Source organism: Seriola dumerili, unplaced genomic scaffold (genome assembly GCF_002260705.1).
Source record: "Seriola dumerili isolate Sdu_G_001 unplaced genomic scaffold, Sdu_1.0 BDQW01000044.1, whole genome shotgun sequence".
In the NCBI taxonomy this organism is placed as follows: Eukaryota; Metazoa; Chordata; class Actinopteri; order Carangiformes; family Carangidae; genus Seriola; species Seriola dumerili.
The window spans coordinates 2,350,624-2,369,773 of NW_019174299.1; the positions used below are offsets into that span (position 1 = coordinate 2,350,624).

Below are 19,150 nucleotides of genomic sequence, written 5' to 3' on the forward strand. Positions count from 1 at the left end.
GTGAGTCAGAAAATGCAAACATTGGCTGGACAGGTGAATGAGCAGGTTTGTCTGAGTGACAGTCAAAGCTGCAGTGAGTGGACCTTTTTTCTTTTTAGTAGAATTAAAAATGTCCAGCTTTTTTCTGATTGGCTGGTGGATGAAACCTCTTTCATAACAACAGTGTTGTGGTGCAGACAGAGCTCACTTCTTTACCTTGGTATCTTATCTCACTGACTCCTCCCAAAGACAAGCAGCTGTCTGAGGAAACCAGCTGGAGCTGTGACAGTGTTTTTCTTAGAGATTGTGGCGAGTTCAAACTCTGTAAATGCTGCAAGTTATTGTATTGTTTTAAACAAATGGACGTCGCTGTCCATCGCCTGGTTGTTGTAGAAACCGGTCAAATTAACACAAATAAAGTGAGAGGAAAATATATTTTACGTATAGTTTGAACATAGATGATTGTAGGCTGGAGTGCAGTGTCTTCAGTTCATAAGAGATGAAAACGTCACTCCAGCCTGGACAAAAATCAAGCTGCACAGCTTCGTCGCTTGTTTTCCGCTTCGTCATCATATCTCATGGCCATGGCAACAGGGCCAAGTGCAAACCCAACCTCATCTTGAGGTGATGATTCAGGTGGGGGTCACAATGCCCACAGCAAAAATTATCAACCAGCAAGCCAGGGGATATCAATCTCCCTTGAGCTGTGGTCATGACCATCCATTGTGCACAAGCCCCATCTACAATCAAGGTATTGATGTTTTGTTTGTTTTGTTTGTTTTGTTTTTTTGCAGTTGTGTGGCTAAACCCTCAAACTCACACGAGAACCCTGCAAGATGTACTTACTTTTCTTGCAGAAATTGCTTGAGACGAGTCAAACCGTCTCCAGGGATGGCCTGTTTGCATCTGTGATCACAGCTGGCCACAGCCTCATGGTGAGGAGACATCAACCTGTGGAGCCACTTTGACAAACAGGGATAAAACTAAACTGCCATCATGTAAACAGTGACCACTTGGTGTAGAAAAAGGACCCAAAAGAATGTTAAAGGTATGCCTATTTTCTGTTTGGAGCATCATGGGAGAATTCGTCTCAAATTTTTAATGATGTTCAGATGAAACTTTATGACAGTGAGTTAAAACGTGCATGTGGAGTATAACAGCTTCCTGCAGCTGGCGGACAGCTGTGATGTGATGGATCTCAGTGCTCAGTGTTGTTCTACACCAGGGATGTGCTGGAGACTGAGGGGAGGACTTGACCAAGTGTTTGTGTTGAAGCGCCCTCTAGTGGACTCTCCCCAACGTGCACTGCAAGTGATACATAAAATATAATAAGTTTACAGACCTGGAGTCTGTAAAAAAAAAAAAAATAGAAGAAATGTAAAACAATCATATACAAGACAAAGGGTCGTTTTCTCTGTTTTTCCCCCTGACAGACCCGTTCTTATCATGAGCTACATGACTTTATTAAAAGTTATTATGATGTTGTACATTGGCTGGTGAGAACTGTTTTTACTATGTTTTACATTGCTGCCGAATATTTACATGCAAACAAAAGCAATACTGAATAAATGCAATAGAAACAGTGTGGTCCACATTTATTAATTCATTGTTTTTCCAAAACGCACAAATTAGAAGAGGAGAAACACAAGCTCAAAGTTTAGATAAACCTTCATAAAACATTAACTAAAGAGCTGTGCAGGTACATTAAGTGGGTGTGAGCTTAAAAATCCTACATGTATAAAAAGATAGATACTTAAATTAAAAAGTTGAAAGTTTATAAAAATTCAATTGCTTAAAAGTGAATATGAAAATTGAGAAAAAACTTTGAAAAGTAATAGAAATTTTGACATCAATAGCCTATGCACTTTTGTTCAAGGAGTTTGATTTTAGGCATAAAAGTAAATATTGACATATATTATTTTGAAATTCATATCTTACACAGCACGTCCTTATAAGACCCCAATCAGTCACTTTCTGGTTCCCTGACGAATCTCACCAGCATGGCCACAGCAGAGGTGGCTTCGCCAGTGCTTTCAGTCTTTTCTCAACTAAGTCTTGTTAAAGTACAGAATATTACAAACACAGATACACTCTAATCCTGCCATACCACCATCCAAAATACCATCACCTATAAAAATACAAAGACCACAGTGCCGTAGCCTTCAGAGACTATCGCTGACCTCTCTCCGCTGCCACACTAGGCCTGTGTTAATATTATCACTACGATATACAGTGTCACAGAGCTCACAGGAGAGATACATCTTTGGGTTTAATTTGGGAAATGTGGTGGACACATAAAAAAAAATGTTGTCCTCTGGTTAAAAAGGTGTTATCAATAAACAATGGCCCGGGAAATAAAAATCATGATCTTTGGAGATCATGAATTCAGTCGGAATAAAAAAAATCAATATCAAAAATACTCTAGTGTGAATAAATCTTGCATATAAATATTGATAGACTGTTGAAGTGGTGTTTTCTGTATTATACTTTTGTAGCACCAATGAGCTTGTTGATGCAAGGACACTTATCTATAAGAGGGGTGGCTTTTGTTATTCCAAATGACTGTGATGGTGGAACACTTAATGATGCTACTGTGTAACAGCTATTGTACATATTACAATGACAAAAAATTGCTCTATAAAGCAACTAATATGAGATCCGTATGAAATAAAAACAAGTGTATAATAATGAACTGTATAATGAAATCATGGTGAACAGTTTTGACTGGTAAGTGCCACTAAAAACAGTGTTGACAACTGGATTGTCACAAGACTGAACTAATGTTCATACAGCCACTCTAAATATTTGGATTTTCAGATTGTACCACACAAGAAATCCGTGTTTTTAACCACCACAGTGATTAAAAGAGATCACTGTGTACACAGAGCAACAGATAACAATGGTGCAAGCTGTCATGTAATTATCTGCACATTATAATGTACTTAAATTATGGAGGGTGAAAACAAACATACACACAAACTCAATGTTTTTCTGAATTACACAATGAAAGTCGCTGTAATGTGAGCAGTTGCGGTGGATTGGTTGTAGAGCTGCTGCTACAGAGGGAGTGCGGTTTATTTTGTTTCACCGGAAGGAGGAGAGGAACCCAAGAGAGGAGACTTAGGTGAAACCTAGACAAAGTTAAAAAAAAGAAGGTATTAGAGATGAGAACTTTTATGTCATTCATGAGTGTTGATGTATTTTGGAGGTGTAGCTACTTGTATCCCTCAGCTGGGGCCAAGCATACTGCAGCAACACGAATACAGAGGTGAAGCTCTTATTACATATGAACTGTGAGGAAAAGTGTCAATAGATGTGCTTGATTTAGAGAGAGAACAAATCCACATTCTGTACATATCTTAAAGATACGTTTACGCTTCTGTCTTCTCCAGGAGTTATTTTGTGCTATTTTCTTGTAAATTCAATCCGCTTCATCTACCTCTTCTTCAGTTTGTGATTTCCTAAAGGAATAACCAATAACACTTCCTTTAAAGCAAAATAAGTTATATGGGGCATTACATTAAGCCTTATTGAGGAGACTGTAAGTAGATACATGTGTGGAAAATCTCTTCCTCTTTTATGAAAGATTTCTCTCATTGGGTGCATTGACATATGAATTAGTATCCTCATTTTAAGCCTTATGCTGTTTTTGATTAAATTCGGGATATGGCGTTTACATGGAACATGAAAAACCTGGTTCTTCACATCCTTGTATACAGGATGAGAACAGTATCCAGGTTTCTGACCGGCTGCCTGCAGGTATATCTTGATTTCTCACCATCTCACTATGAGATGGTTCAGAAACCTGGTAAGGTGTTTACATGCCACATTATCCTGGTTTCTGTTGGAGTACTCCAGGTAGTACATCCAGGATAAGGTCATAACCAGGTGTCTGAAACTGGGATAAGCTGTTTACATGCACAAAATGTAACCAAGATACTCCAAAAACCCAATCATGACCAGGATACTAGTGTGAAAAAATACCTTATGACAACCATTACTATGTATTAGCAGTGTGTGAGAGCACTCACAGGGGAAGGAGGCTTCGCAAAGTTGAGGTGAGCGTACAGAAGCACAGCAATGTCGTTCTGGCTGGCCTCCAGGGCAATGGACAGCGCAGTGCTGCCATCCTGTAAAAACACAAGAGGATGATGGTGGGATGATGGGTTTGTCAAAAAAAAAGAGAGAGGGAGGGAGATAGAGAGGAAGTAGGCAGGGACTATACTGTGCTTACATTATCGGTGAGAGTGGCATCACACCCCGGCACAGACAGTAGCTGACGCACAATATCCACATGACCATGTTCGCAGGCACACATGAGCGCCGTGGAGCCGTCATCATCCCGGATGTTGACCTGAGCCCCACAGGACAGCAGCGCCCGCACCATGTCCCCTCGACCGTGGCTCACTGCTAGCATCAGTGCCGTCTGACCGGCCTAAAAATACCCATAATTCAAAAATTTTTAACCTCATCTTGAACATGTGGAGCTGCATCATCATCATCATCATCATCATCATCATCATCTTCATCATTTAGACTGTGTTTGCTCACATGTTGCAGTGTACATCTGCATAACAAACTAATGGTGAGCAGAGATCTGATAAGCACCTCAAAACACCATTTCAGCTCTGATATGGGTTTGTGTGTGTTGTGTGTGGAGCTGCAGTAAAACCTAGTGAGCAGTAGAGGGCGCACCTGGCTGGCCTTGGCGTTGACGTCCCCGGTGCGCAGCAGCTGCAGGACGGTCTGAAGGTCACTGTCAGAGTGGAAGGCAGCCAGAGCTGTCAGCATGATGGCTGTGTATCCCGCCTTGTTCTGCTTGTCAGCGTTACACAGGCCTGTCAGGTATATAGGACAATCAGTGTGACAGGTGATACAACAGCAGCAGAGACAATGATAGGGATGCGTGACATACTGGACACGGGAGTGACACTCATGATGACTGATGATTGATACGGGACATGACATAGTAGAATTGGAAATGTCAAGTAAAAATATTTAACAAATCCTTCCAAAATCACATATTTCAACCTTAATTAGAGATAATTTCATAATTTTATAATTCATTATTTAATTATTTGTCACAAAAATTCGGAGATATTGTGTAAATTAATATTGTTACCAAAACGTGCATAATTTTAAATGTAGGATTTTGTTTCAGGAAAACACGTAACAACCACACACACACACACACACACACACACACACACACACACACAGCTCACCAGTGTCCAGCAACAGTTTCACCACGGGGAAGTTGGAGTGGGAGACGGTGTAGTGAAGCGCTGTATTCCCGTTGCCGTCTGCCATGTTGATCACAAACTCCAGCAGCTGAGGGGAGACCGAGGCGAAGGTGTCCATGTAGGCCTTGACAACAGCTGTGTCCGCAGCTTTGTGACAGGACACACGCAGCCACTCCTGCAGCACAGTGGTGTAGGCCGCCCTCTGAGATCAGACACAATGAGGACGCTTAGAGACACAGAAACACTCGACAGACTGACCATGAGAAGTATGTCGAGAGGAGGGTTTATTGCAAAACAAACCTCCAACAAACACACGGCAAATGTATTGTTTGCTCATCTAGTACTTTTAAAATTGCTGAAATACATGTTAAAATATTGGGTCTAGATCTTTTCAGTGCAGCAAACCATTTTATTGTTTTTTTTTTAAAAGCACCTTGTAAGTGTGTTTTCTTGACTAATTCAAACATTTAGAGATGCAACGCAAAACTTATATTGTAAAGAAGAAGTTCAAAAACCACATAATAGAAAATATCCCCCTTTTTGTTACAGTCCAGACAGAGATCATGATAATCTGAATATGTTTGAATGTGAATTAAAGATAAATCAGTATGTAAGGTGTTTCTGCTTTGTTATGCTTCTCCCTGGACTTGTCAGTATAATTGATTTTTCTAAAAACAGGACACTCCTGCATTTCCTGGACAGCAGTACTGATACTGAGTGGATTATGTTAGTTAAACAAAGTGAAAACCTACTGCTCCTTGTTGGCTGAAAGCGTTGGGTTCCCCCAGGGCTTTCTGCAGGGCACAAAGAGCTGACATCAGAGCGTCGCTCAGCTCCAGTCTGAGATAGACAAGGAGACAACACATTGTCAGTCACTGATGCTCACAGACAGGGTGATGCTCACAGACAGACTGACTATGTGTACGTTTACCTGACTTGTTTGGCTGATGCTGTGGCAGTGTCGTTTTTGTTGCTTTCAGCTGCTGGCTTTGACTCCGATTGGCTGGAGAGGACGGTGGTTTGAGACTGGACGGCTAATTGCTGCTTGGCAATCTCAGTGGTTTTAGTCACACACGGCGATGGAGAACAGGTAACCGGGGACTTTAGAGAGCTTTGCTCAGAGGGGTTAGAGGATTCAGAGCTTGATGACGCGGAAGTGATCTCCCGTGTGACTGTGTGCTTTTCTGATGATTGGCTGACAGTCTCTTTAGAGGCAGAATCGTTAGCTGGATGTGGAGGAATCAGGGTGGGGTCTGAGGCTGGTGGCTGTGAGGCACATTTCTGCACAGCTGTATCAGTTGCTGGTGACCGGGGGACTTTGTCTGGCAGTCTTGTGTCTACAGCTGCAGACTGGCGGGGACTCTGCTGTGTTTCTGGAATGACGGCTGGTAGTTTGGCAGTGGCCTGCTGAGGTACGCTGTTGCTTTCTTGGGGCTGAGAAACCTTGGCGTGGGTTGCTTGCTGGTGCTGGATTGTAGATTCTGGTAGTTTTTCTCTGGCTTCATGGTATTCACTGGAGTCACTGCCCTCGTCTGAACTCTCACTGCTGCTGTCGTCTGATGATGTGGATTCATAACTGCAAGAAAAGAACATGAAGAATTTAATGTCAAACAGCTCCAACTGTTTGAAACTCACACCTGTTTTATTATTGTACATGAACAGGGAATACGAATGCATTTCTTCTTGGTAACTCTGACCCTTGGCTAGAGCCGACTCTTTTCTCCTCCAACTACACCACACATCTGGGATGAAACACTATTGCCAGGGCAGGGGGACACAGGACTCAGTGGATGGAAATGACTGATTGGTGATCTGCAGTCACTGACACTTACCCTCCATTGACTCCAATGAACTGTAGGTTTTTCTTAGTGGAGGGGGAGCCTGGTTCACCTTCTGCTTTCCGCTTCATAATGGACCTCAGAGACTGAGGAGATGAGGCTGGTAAAAAGATACCAGTAATCATACATAGAGCCGGACTGTGTCATGTGATTAAATTAAAACAAGTCAAGTGATAGTTCAGTCCAGTTACCTGTCTTAGGGCCTTCCTGTGACTGGATGGTCTCTGTGTTTGTATGCAGGAGTGTCTCTCCTTCTTTAGAATGCATTAAACCAATGTGATTATCAGACGTGCCTACAGCGATGGCAGGATTAGCAACAGGTACCGAGGTGGACAACTCACTCCTTAGGACGTCGCGTACCTGCTTGGAGCTGACTGCAATCGGCAACTCAACCGGAGCATCTGCCAGACAGAAAGAAGACTTCAACTTGTCAGCCTTCACTGATATACATATCGTATGGAAATGTACAAAAAAACATAAGTAAACTACTTTGTCCAACACAAGTTGTTAACACAAGATCAAGAGTTTACTTGTCAGTTTATTGGTTACACCTGTACCGTCTTATGCAGCCCATTACAATAAATGTAATCTGTCGTATAATCTTAGTCTTAGTGTCAGAGAGGTGCTGATTCAGCTCAGTGATATTTTCAGGGTGAAGTTAGTTGTTGTGTTGTGGCAGACTTTAAATTGAAAGGTGACAGAAAACATTAGAGGCTCAAAAGCTCACTGACAGAGTCCACAAACACTGAACATGATATTCTCAACAAAGGCCTGTTGCATTAGACTGTTCGGGTAAAGGTAATAAACTACCGGCTGAATCCAGACCTTCAGTTTGTCCTCTGTGGTGGCCCTCCAAAACCCCTCCAGCTGGTTGAAGCGAGGGGGAGCTGCAGGTCTCTGCTCGGAGCAGCGTGCCCACCTCAACCACAGTAGGCTGCTCCGATGTGTACACCTGGATTCCCACAGTCCTCTGTTCCCTCTGTTGGGGCTGCTGTGTGAAGCTGACCAGAGTGTGCAGGCTGCAGCCTTGTGGCTCCTGCCAGCCCATGCTGGTAGCTATGACTGGATGCTCTGCCTGAGGAGTTTTCTGGACTGCTGCTGCCTGATGCTGTGCAGCCTGCAGCTCCTGCATCGTCCTCTTTAGTTTGCCCTCAAGCTGACCCACTTGGTTCTTAAGAGCCTCTGTCTCTGGCAGCAGCCCCAGATCCTCCTCGCGAACCCCAACTCCCACCTGACGACTGCCCCTTGAGTCCTCTGGCCCCACTCCGATGGTGCGCAGCTCCCGCTTTGCATCCGGTCGAGCTCCACCCACAATCACTGTGTCCTCAATCTCACACCCTGAGTCTTGTTTGGAGCCCTCAAGTGTGGTGGGAGACAGTGGCTCTGCTGACTTGTTGCTGCTTTTGGCTCCAGTGCTCTGTTCTTCTTCAGGGATGTCGATGTAGAGCTCGCCTCGCGGACGACCGCGGTTGAAACCCAGACTGTGGCCCAGGAACTTTTGGCTCTTCAGCTGGACGCTGAGCTGCCGTTTCTCCTCCTGCAGCACAGAGATTTTAACCTGGAGCACAGGGATGGTCTTCACCTGCTCCTCCAGCTCCTTAATCTTCCTGAGGGCTGCTGCCATCTGCTCCCTGACATGCTGCAGGTGGGCTGGCGTTGGGGTCACTGGGGTGGACAGGCCAGAACTCATGGGCGTAAAGGATCCGCCTCCACCATGGGCCCTGTTGTAGCTGTGAGCGCTGCTGATGGAGGTGTTAGAGCCTGCCACACTGCTGTGCATGCTGCCCAGGTTGGAGAATCTACGCCCCTCTTTCTCCTCTTCCAGCTTCCTGCGTGCATCCAACAGGGTCTTCTCCACCCGCGCAGTGCTGAAGCTGGGTCTCTGCGACGTGTGGTATCCTGGAGCACAGTAGGAGAAGGAGGAGTGCCGACTGTCCATGCTGGTGTTGGAGCACAGAGACTCCGTGGACGTCCACCAGGAGCCGGCGTAGCCATAGCCACGGGGCAGGGAACCATAGCGTGGCCGGCGTTGTATAGGCACCTTCTTAATAGTGTTTCCTTTCTCTATGTCGTTAACATATTTGAGGAAGTCTAGGTCCAGACGGTAGCCATAGGGGGTCTCCACTGAGTAGGGCGCCTCCTGTTCTTTGCCATGCAGGGAAGGGGGAGCAGGCGGGTTGAGTTTCCCTGAGGGGGAAGGAAATCAACTTTAAACAAACGGAAATCTGCGTCTAATCTTGGGCTCAGACTTTAGAAAATAGCACTAACTCTGGGCTACTGTGTATTTATCTATGTACTCTGAAACAATCACCAAATTAGGCTCAAAGTGGAGTAGTGCAGTTTACTATAACCTGACCTTCTGAGCGCTGGGATATCACCACTGTTCCATTACTTACAAGCCCGTCTGACAGTTTAAATCCTAACAAAAAGAATTCCTTTTTCTAAAATACCCTCAGTATTATGTATGTTATGTTGAGTGTTATTGGTGAAAATAAATAGAAGCTGCACCTGGGAAGCTGGGGTCCATATGCAGCACCTGAGCCATAATGAGCCTGTGGCTGGTATCTCAAACAGTCACCCACCAACTCTCACCTGTGGAGACACAGAAACAGGTTGACATTACAAATGAGCACATCAAATATTCTTGCAGTAATAACAAGCGAAGGGTTAATAATGCATGATTATGCATGCCCAACAGAAACCTGTTTATATGGACATACAGTATGTTGCAGTATGTTTGTACACGACATGTGGCTCTTTTTGATAATGTTGTTTTTTTATATGATGGTCAGAAATAGTTTTACTGTTTTTTTCACTACGGCACCCTCATGCCTTCCTCTCTAATTTTATCCTTTCATTTTTTGGAGCGTAGCGGGTCACAGTCGATTGTGTGTTTGTTTCTGTTCATAGCGTCCAGAGAAGAGGAGTTACAGGGGAAAGTTTCCTGGCAGCTAATTCCAGGACAGAGGTTTGAGTCTGCCAGTTACAACCTTATTAGGAATCATCCGTGCACGCTAAACTTCTCCTCTCAAATTAGGGTTTACAGACACTCTCTCCTCTTTCTCTCCTACACTTTCTCCACATCTCCCCCCTCCTCCTCTGTCTTCTCTATTTGTTCTCTCTTTATGCTTTTCTGGTGCTTTCTCCCCCTCTCAACGTCAGCTGATGATCAGGAGGTTTCAGCTGGTCAGTGTCTCTCTTTTTAACTTGCTTGTTACTTTCACACAGAGAGCATGGTGAATTTCAATGCATTTTTCATTCCAGAGGTAATGCATCTTGACTCTTTATAAACAAAAGATTGTGCTTTGTCCTCCCACAGAGAGCAACGTTGTAGAGCCCACATCGCCAGTGCCTCCGAGTTTGTGTCTGCTTGGAAAAGATTAACTTTCTAGGTCATCACTTTGTGGGAACTGGGGATGTAATGTTTAAGCCATCCACAGATTTAGGCAGTTGAACGTCGTTATATTACTGAGACTTTAAGGAGCTAAGATCAGAAGTTTGGACTCCAAACCTACACTTTGTTTTTCAGGACATACTCAGTTCACTTCAGTTTAAGGCTGGTTTTCTCTTTCTTCAGCAGGAACTCTGAGAGTCTCCTCTCTATGTGGAGCTCTCTCTATCTCCCTCTCTCTGTCTCTCGCTATCTTGTGACTCTGGTCGGTGCTTGCTCGTTTGTGAAAAGTAGGACACTTGGAAACACTGACTAAATTGACTTGGTATTTTTGAAGTCCTGTAGTCACTTTAACGTCTCAGTGTGATTTCCCCTTATCTGTGTCCCTTCATCACCCTCTCATACCAAGACGCCCACACACATTATCAGACTGTGTGTGTGTGTGTGCACGCACATACTGATGCACCCATATCAAAATGAACAGAATTAAAAATACTTCTTACTCTGACGTGGTAAGGAAGGATTCCACTGTTAAATTCAATATGATAGAGCCCCAACACTGAGCCAAATATATATCAGCTTACATATGAAGAATTTATCAGATGTCCCAGATGTAAATTTTAAGAGTGCCTTACATGAACACAAGAGATTTTCAGAAGGAGAAAAAAGAACATGGGAGTGCTGCTGGAATCCTGAAAGATCCAATAAACATAAGATAACAAAAGCGCTCTTTCATCGCAGATAAAAAAAAAAAAAAAAAGTTTTAATGATGTGGAATAATTTCATGAAACACTGAAAAAGAAGAATTAAAAGCATCACAGACCAGATTTGGCTCCATACTGTCCTAACACAGCGTGAGAGTCTGTTTATCTCAAGTATGGAATGAAAGTGTTAGATTGATTATGTGCTGCATGCTGCACGGCGCGGTGTTGGTATGACTACATGTGTGAGAAAGTGAGAGCAGGACAGAGGGGAGGAGAGTGGTTGGAAGCATGAGTGTGTATGTGTGCGTGTGAGAAAAGAGAGTGTGTGTACACGAGGGTGGAGGACAGCGCTGACAGGGGACAGTTGATGAGATATAATTAGAGTCTGCGGTTTAGCAACCAGCAAAGCAGACATGACAGATGACATAGTCCACTCGAATCCTCTTTGAATTCCAAAATGCAGTTTTCTACTCCTTCAAATTATATCTTCACTCTCAAACTCACATTATTCTCTGTTTCAAATGTCTCTTTCCTTATTTTCTTCTCCGGGTGCCATTCCTCCATCATCGCCCCCTCAAAACGCCCACACCACCGGGCCTCCACATCTGCTTCTCCAACACTGGCTCATTGGGTGTTTCAGATGTGTAAGCGAGTGTGTACGTATTCCCCCTGAGTGTGTGAGTGTGTGAGTGTGTGTGTGAGAGTGTGTGTGTGTGTGTGTGTGTGTGGGGTGGAGTGGTTGACCTTCCTCCCTCTCTCTCAGCTCTCAAACAGAGTTCCTTTGAGATGACATCTGAACAGAAACCAGTGTGCGCCCTTCCCCAGCGCCACACTACCATTCTTCAGACGACTCTCCCTGGCCTGCCTCATCCAGGACAAATGCCTTGCCCCCATTTCGCCCCCCTGCCTCCCCATACAGCTGCATACCATACTAAAGGAAGTTAACATCGCCTGGTCGACTCCCTCCATTCCCCGCTATTAAGATTAGGACAAACCTCGGGGGGGGGGGGGGGGGGGGGACACGATGCAGGTCATCCAGCACAAATTACACGTCTGCAGTATGTCCTGTAGGATGTCATGAGAATAACTGTATTATACGGCAGCTTCTTTCATCTCTCGCAGAAACTGAGAAGAGATTGGGTTTGTACATATAAGGGAGCTTCAGGTTCATTTATCTATTTATTACAGCCACACTTTAGCATGCTCGTCTCTGGAGGATTAAAAACTGGATTTGATTTACAGCGTGTATATAGATCTCCGTGTCTTTGGTGTATCAGAGGATTGAGACCACCCTGAGGAGCAATTTAAAATGCCAGGCTTCATTTCGAGGTCAGCTCTCCCACATTCATCAAACTCATTGCTTCCATTCATTGAGTCCCCTTATTATTATTGCCATTACAAAGGATTAAACCTCAGTATTGCTAAGTCAGAAATACCATTCTTCCCACCACCCAGAGAAGATCTTTATGGATTTTTCCACTGCCTTACTGACTCTCTCGGCCTTTGGTGATTGCTATTCTGCTCAAGCTTGGGAATGGTTTATGAATTAGGAAAAGAGGGATTTATTTTCCACTTCATACCAGCTGCTTGCGCTGCAAGGACGGGATCTCTCCTCCCCAGGCTCCTCGCTCTCCCTTCCTTTTCTTGCACTCTTACAGTCAGCACCTGTGGGAAACAAGAATAAGGGAAACTTGAACTCTGGCAGTCACGGATTCTGTTTGTAACAGTTTGTAGCCCAGAAAAATGTAAACCACATGAAAATAAAAGGAAACATCTAGACAAGTAGTCATCAGGGGACGTCACTAAAACTCCATTAAAGGTGTGTAGCTCTGTTGACACAGAGATAAAAACAGACTTATGACAGGTTACAAAAGAGTGGCCCCCGCAAGACTTTAAACACAGGTTGCAAAGCCAGAAAAAACATTCCCAAACATTCCAGTGGTTTTGACTGACAAGTCGGATGTGAACAATATACCCCCATGAGATGCCAATCACTCTCTGACCGCCTTGTACTGCAGCCTGGAAGAAGTCTGATCTACGCAAAGCAACACTCCTCCTCTCCCAGCTTTCTAGAAACACTTTCCCCCACCCCATTCCCTTCTCCAATTCAAGCCTCGCTAATCAATTCAAGGCTTGGAGCCTCCCTGCCATGTGATTGGGCAATGTTTTCTGTTTTCTTGCCTCTCTGACTAACACTCCCAAATCCAGTGGCGCACACACACCCGCGCACACGCCCTCCAGTTTGTTTGGAACAGGCATCATTTGCACAGATCACCTTTAAAGACTGATTTCACAAGCCTTGTAATGTGTTCCCTTCACAGACTTGAAGCCTGTGCTGGAACAACTGCGTGCATGTCCACCAGATAAGCTGCATGACTGTGTCTGCTGATTCTCACGCCTTGGCTACGGCTGCTCAGAGTCAGGCTGCCGTGCAAGTGTGTGGACGACATTTTGTCGGAGGGTCTCGCAGCCTTAAAAAACACTGATGGGTGACCTTTGCATAATATCATAACAAGACATGCTGTTGTTCAGTCCATTGTTTCATATTGTTGTCATGCCGATACCACAGAGGGTGGAGGGGTAGGGGGAGAAACAGACCTTTTAGACTGGAACGACAGCCAAATCACAAAGAGCCATTCATTCAGCCTCTAGTTCCACAGCTGGTTCTAATATAAAGCAAGGAGGGGCATCTCAGAGAGGGAGAGACAGAGAAAAACAGTGTGTGTATGAGTGTGTGGCAAGGAAATTTGCCTCAAAACAAACAAACAGTTGATGAAGCGCTGTTAAGGACCCACACACTGACAAGAGACTGGAAATACAAGGAGCAGGACTAAGTGATTGATGTCTAGATGAACAAGTGCCCGAGGCTCCAAAATGATTTTGTGCTACTAATTATGTAAGAGCCTGAACAAAACATGTACATGAACACATCCCTGTCTAATTATTGAAACCTGCCAAAAATGACTCTCCAAGGACAGGATTAAAGACAGTGAACTATGTGGACCTCTTTAGTAATAACCCTGTGCTGGTGCAGATGGCAAATACTTGTGTAAGACAAATATCAAACATTACAGGAGACAACTTGAACTCCCATCGACTCCCACACAGCGCAGATGAAAACACACACAGATCCCCCGACACGCCGACACTGTCCCAGGCCTGAAGACTCCCACAGATCAACAAACATAGCTGCAGCGTTTAAGTTGATTTATTCCAGTAAGGGCACTGATGATATGGAAGCAAAGTGATTTAACTGTTTTTAATTTGTCTGTCTTCAAGATGTCTTGTCTTCTGACAACGTGATGATATATTTTTGATGGATAATCAACACCAATAAGTAGAAACATTTTAGCAAAAGCCTGATGAGAAAATGCATCTTTTTCTGATGTCAAATAGACACTGCTCTGCCAGTGCATGTGCCACTCACATCATGCCAAGCTTGATGTTGAAAAAACAGGGAGGATGGAGTCCTGATGAGTTTGATGAAGAAAGGGTTACAGGAAAGGGAGCTCCATCTTCCTATTCCCTAAGGATCCAGAAACAACCCAGTCACTTCCTCCCCAGCCCAGGAGAAAGAGTAACAAGGAGAAGGAGAGCATAAATGAGAAAGAAAAAAAGGAGCAGGGGTAAGAGAGGGAGAAAGCAGAGGAGAGCAGTACAGTATGTGAGGGAGGGTGGGAGAAAAACAGTGGGAATGTGAGGAAAGAAAGGCAAAACTGCAGGCAGAGGGGGGGGAGAAAAAAAAGAAAAGAAATGCTGCTGAGAGTTTTAGATGGAAACTTCTCGAATGAGAAGACCATGACTGTTCTCAGATTTGAACTCCACCAGTATGAATCACTGCAAATCCTGCTGCTGACACCAGAATGTAGTCTACTCCTGTTAGTGCAGGAAGAGCACCACACAGATCACACAGAGGGCTGCAAGGACTGCTCACAATGGGTAAATAAAGTTTCAAAGGACCTTTCCTCATAATCTTAAATGGCTCCGCCTAGAAGATTACCATCATTTGTGCATTCCACACCTAAAAATAGACCCACAATAGAGAATCCCTATGAGAAGCTGCACTTTCTCTGACTATATAAAGCTGACTGTTGTTCAGAGGTTTTTCTTCCTCACAGTAAAAGGCCGCAAACATAGACATGCTGCAGAGCTTTAAATGTTACATTAAGATCACAACAGGAGTCACGGTTGTTGGTCTATCTACTGAGCCTTCTGTGTCCTCCTCCTCCTCACTCTGCAGCACAGATGGCTTCATTCAACCAACTGGTCCCTCAATGAATAATAAATCAGAAAAAATTAAAAACAAATTTCCCTCCTGAAAAGCTACAGAATGCTTAATGTAGAGGCAACAACAGCCATTTGTCACTCAGCTTGAAGTGGCTTAACAGTGTACGTCATTGCTTGAAAGATGGGGCCTTCATCAAGCGTGACGGGGGCCAGATGATCTCATAACAACATGGAAATACAGTGTGCTCTTGTGTTGCTGGTGTACATGTGGTTTTTTGGCTAATTTGGACTTTAGACTCAGGACAGTGAAATCATTACCCAATGGTACGTCCCCTCCAGGATTCTCTGCCCTTTAGCAAAAAGCCCTGTTTTTTACATTAAGGAGTGGTGGTATGGAGGAGCAGACGGCACTGGGCTGGAGCAGTCTGGCTAGCTAGAGTACGGCCAAAGGGAGGGGCTGTGAAGCTCACATTACTCCTGGAACAGGAGCAGAGTAAACACCCGCCAGTCTGCCATTGGTCATTGTGCTGACCTCCAACAGGAAACTGAGCAAGGGTGGGACTGAGCGGCAAGGAGCGGCACCGGAAAAAAGAGACTAGAAAAAAAAAAAAAAAGAAGAGGCATTTGGGAGAAAATTCCTGTGCAGTTGTGGAGGTGGGGATTAAGAATGATGCCGAGCAGAGAGGCTGAACGCTGCACTGTTCCAAGGAAGATATAGGGTCTGGGGGACGAAGTCCAGACAGCAGTCGGAACGCCAGAGCACCAATGTTGGGGTTAAAAGCTGAGGTCAGCGTGTGCTGTGGTGCTGAGCGGATGGCACAGCAGAACAGAGGAAGTAATCTGCCTGAGGTGGTGATCTAGTTAAGTGGTTCCCTCACAGGGATCTTATCAATTACTTCCTGATTCAAGGAGGGCTCTTGATCAACAGACTGTGTGGACATAAAGACAACAATAGGCCCAGAAAACATCCATAGCACTGACTGCCCTCACATGTTTGTGCTTTGCTGGACAGAACAGTCCATCTTGCTTTTCTGAGTGATTAATTTATTAAAAGAGATCAAGTCAGATTATTCGGGCAGATAAGGAATTACTATCTCTAGTACCTCAAAAGCCAGATTAGACCATATGTTCCCTGAAAACATTACTTTACTGGTTGACCCAAACAATATAGTTAAGTAGGAGTATTAACCCTCACTGTCCTGAGCAATTACTATAATAATACCGGGCCGTATGTTTATCCACTTATAAACTAATCCACCTCTTACACGAAAACTTTTTATTTCATTATATCTTAAAATAATGTTGTAATTGTGTGAAAAAGGGTATATTTGGGTTTTTCGTCATATCGGATTTACAATAAGAAGAAAACACAACTTGACTGCATGTATGCACAGTGAAGAAGCCCGTTAGCAATATCATAGACCCTTATGTCAATAAACATCCTTATTTCAAGTGATGATATATAACATGGTTACTTAAGGAACAGATAGTTCATCATGCTCTAAAACTGTCCAAAATAGCTAACCAGTACTAGACCTCACTAGACAGTGACAGACAGTCTCATGCGGGCTCAGGGTGTAATTTCATTAGCCTCGCTAAACCATTTAAATGCCCGGCGTGTGGCCCAGTGTGCAAATGGGGTTTATAACCCTGCATTCCACCACAGCACCCCTGTGTCCAACTGCTGTAATGTGACAATCACATTCCAGCTCAGACAAAAAAATGGTGAAGGAAACTCCAGCTGCAGACAAACCTGACCAGGAATTCCCAAACGTGCAGCCTGGGGGATTCCCAGGGGTCTCTGATGGGATTCCAGGGGTCCCCAAGCAGGCGAAGAGGAGTCAGTTTTCACTGTTATTACACTCACACTCACTGGATCTCAAAACAGTAAGGAAATATACAGTTGACAGTTCATTAAGTCCACTTAGCTAAATGTCTGCAATATGCCCTCATAAGGGTTATAATGTTTTTGTTTTTTAAAACTATTGCTGAGAGGTGCAGATGTAACTTCACTGTCATTTTCATGGCTGCAGTTATGGTGCTGTTGAACTGTACTGTAATATGAGAATTAAATATGAAGATATACCAACTAATAGGCAAAATATTGGCACTAGCAGGCCAATTTAACAGCATGAATGACAGGACAGAGCCCATCTGAGAGCCAAGCAGCTGCTAGTAGGTGATTTAATACTGCCCATTACACAACAGCAGGACAGTGGTGTATTGTATGATGCAGTGTAACAGGCCGATGACCCCCCCCCCCAAGCTCTCCATGTCGTTCATCAAAACATCTGATGTGTTTACTGATGAATATGGACAGTCTGCCACACATGTCATAAGACATCCTGTCACACAAAGTTCATTATAAAACAAACAGCGTCCATATTAACATAAAACAATAAAGTTATTGAGGGGAAAACACTGATTTATGAATTTTGCCTATTAAGACCCTACTAACTAGTTTATCAAGGGAAACCAGGGAGAGCCAGGCACCAAGGTACTTGAAAAAGAGCAAGTGGTGCCTGTACAAATGTGACTCATTGGAGTTTCAGTCTTGTTTACCTTCCTCTTGCCCTGCTGACACACAACTCCATCAGACCTCATCAGACCTCATCCATCTTCTGAGGATATAAACTCCCCTCAGTGACCAGTAACTTCAGGCGGCGAGATGAGCAAATGTGAGACGCAAGAAGCGGCAACGAAAAGCTGATGAACATCTGGAACTAATGAAAACTTGCAGAATGCACAGACCCACCCTCTCCCCTGAGTCCTTACAGTCTGCAGTGAGCTTTTCACCATTTTCTTTTTTTAAAAGTAAAATGAAAAACGGTGGGTTTGTTGCAACAGATCATGTGTGAGGCACGAGGAAAAGTTTCATAATGAAGGGCAAAGAGAAACGAACACCCAAATGTGTTGCCGGGTTAAGAAATGACGTGTGGGATAAGATTTGGCAATGCCACATAACTGTATAGACTCCTGTAGAAGAGCTGCAACACTTAAACTCCTGCTTTAATCACTTACAATGATGAAAATAACAGTGTAGCTATGGATTTTACAGGGATACTGTACAGAAATGCAGCTTTTCTAGAGGTAATTTCCCTATATGATAAAAATTAAACCCAGTGAAATGAATAAACTTAAATTTCAGTATGGCAAACACACTTTTAGTTGCAACAGAATTAGTATTATTATTATTGATCACCTATTATCATGACAATAATAGGCTAGATGTTTCGTTAACGGCGCTCCTCGCGACCGTGCAGCCTGACTTAGCCTCCAATGATGCTCTGAACAAAAAGGCACGCACCGGAGAGCGACCATAAGATTCAGCTACACATTCCTCTGAAACTAAAGAAACACTCATGTGAAATTAAAAAACCCCATTAGTCAGAACATTAGGGAGAAATATGAGTATAACCGGGGAGGGGGTGGGTTCAGGAGGATAAAGGACCCGTTACTTCGGAGAGAGAGGACCGGGGGAATGGGCAGGACCGACGCTTCACAAAAGAAGTCACACGAGCAAGAAGGCGCCTCGTCTGAAGCGCTTTAAAATGCAGTTGAACAGAGAGTCCAAGACAGCTTTCAAACAGAGGAAGTGTAAGTTTGTCTTTTCTGCTTCTTACCTGCCCTTTGGAAATCCTTTCAGCCGCCTCGGCCCAGGAGCGCTCACTGACAGAGACACAAAAACACCGCAGCCGAGATGCTCAGCGCCCCCTCCCGCTCCTCTTAAAGGGCCAGCGGCCACGAGGCCAAGAAGCAGGGCTGTCT

The 19,150-nt window shown here is 44.2% G+C and overlaps 1 protein-coding gene across 2 annotated transcripts; it reads right to left on the minus strand.

Moving 5' to 3' along the window:
* Positions 1-1,548: 1,548 nt before the first annotated feature.
* Positions 1,549-19,082, minus strand: LOC111217636 (KN motif and ankyrin repeat domain-containing protein 1-like). 2 transcript variants are annotated; one of them, XM_022739596.1, is made up of 13 exons: positions 19,006-19,082; positions 12,736-12,820; positions 9,569-9,652; positions 7,886-9,247; positions 7,252-7,461; positions 7,055-7,160; positions 6,154-6,798; positions 5,975-6,062; positions 5,205-5,424; positions 4,675-4,817; positions 4,214-4,414; positions 4,011-4,109; positions 1,549-3,110 (listed from the first exon to the last, which is right to left on the minus strand). In XM_022739596.1, exons 3-13 carry the CDS (start codon positions 9,603-9,605, stop codon positions 3,054-3,056), a joined length of 3,168 nt encoding a protein of 1,055 aa, XP_022595317.1. In that variant the 5' UTR covers positions 9,606-9,652; positions 12,736-12,820; positions 19,006-19,082; the 3' UTR covers positions 1,549-3,053. The 2 variants fall into 2 exon arrangements, with proteins under 2 accessions (XP_022595317.1, XP_022595316.1); XM_022739595.1 differs by having other exon boundaries at positions 7,871-9,247.
* Between the last annotated feature and the right edge of the window lie 68 nt (positions 19,083-19,150).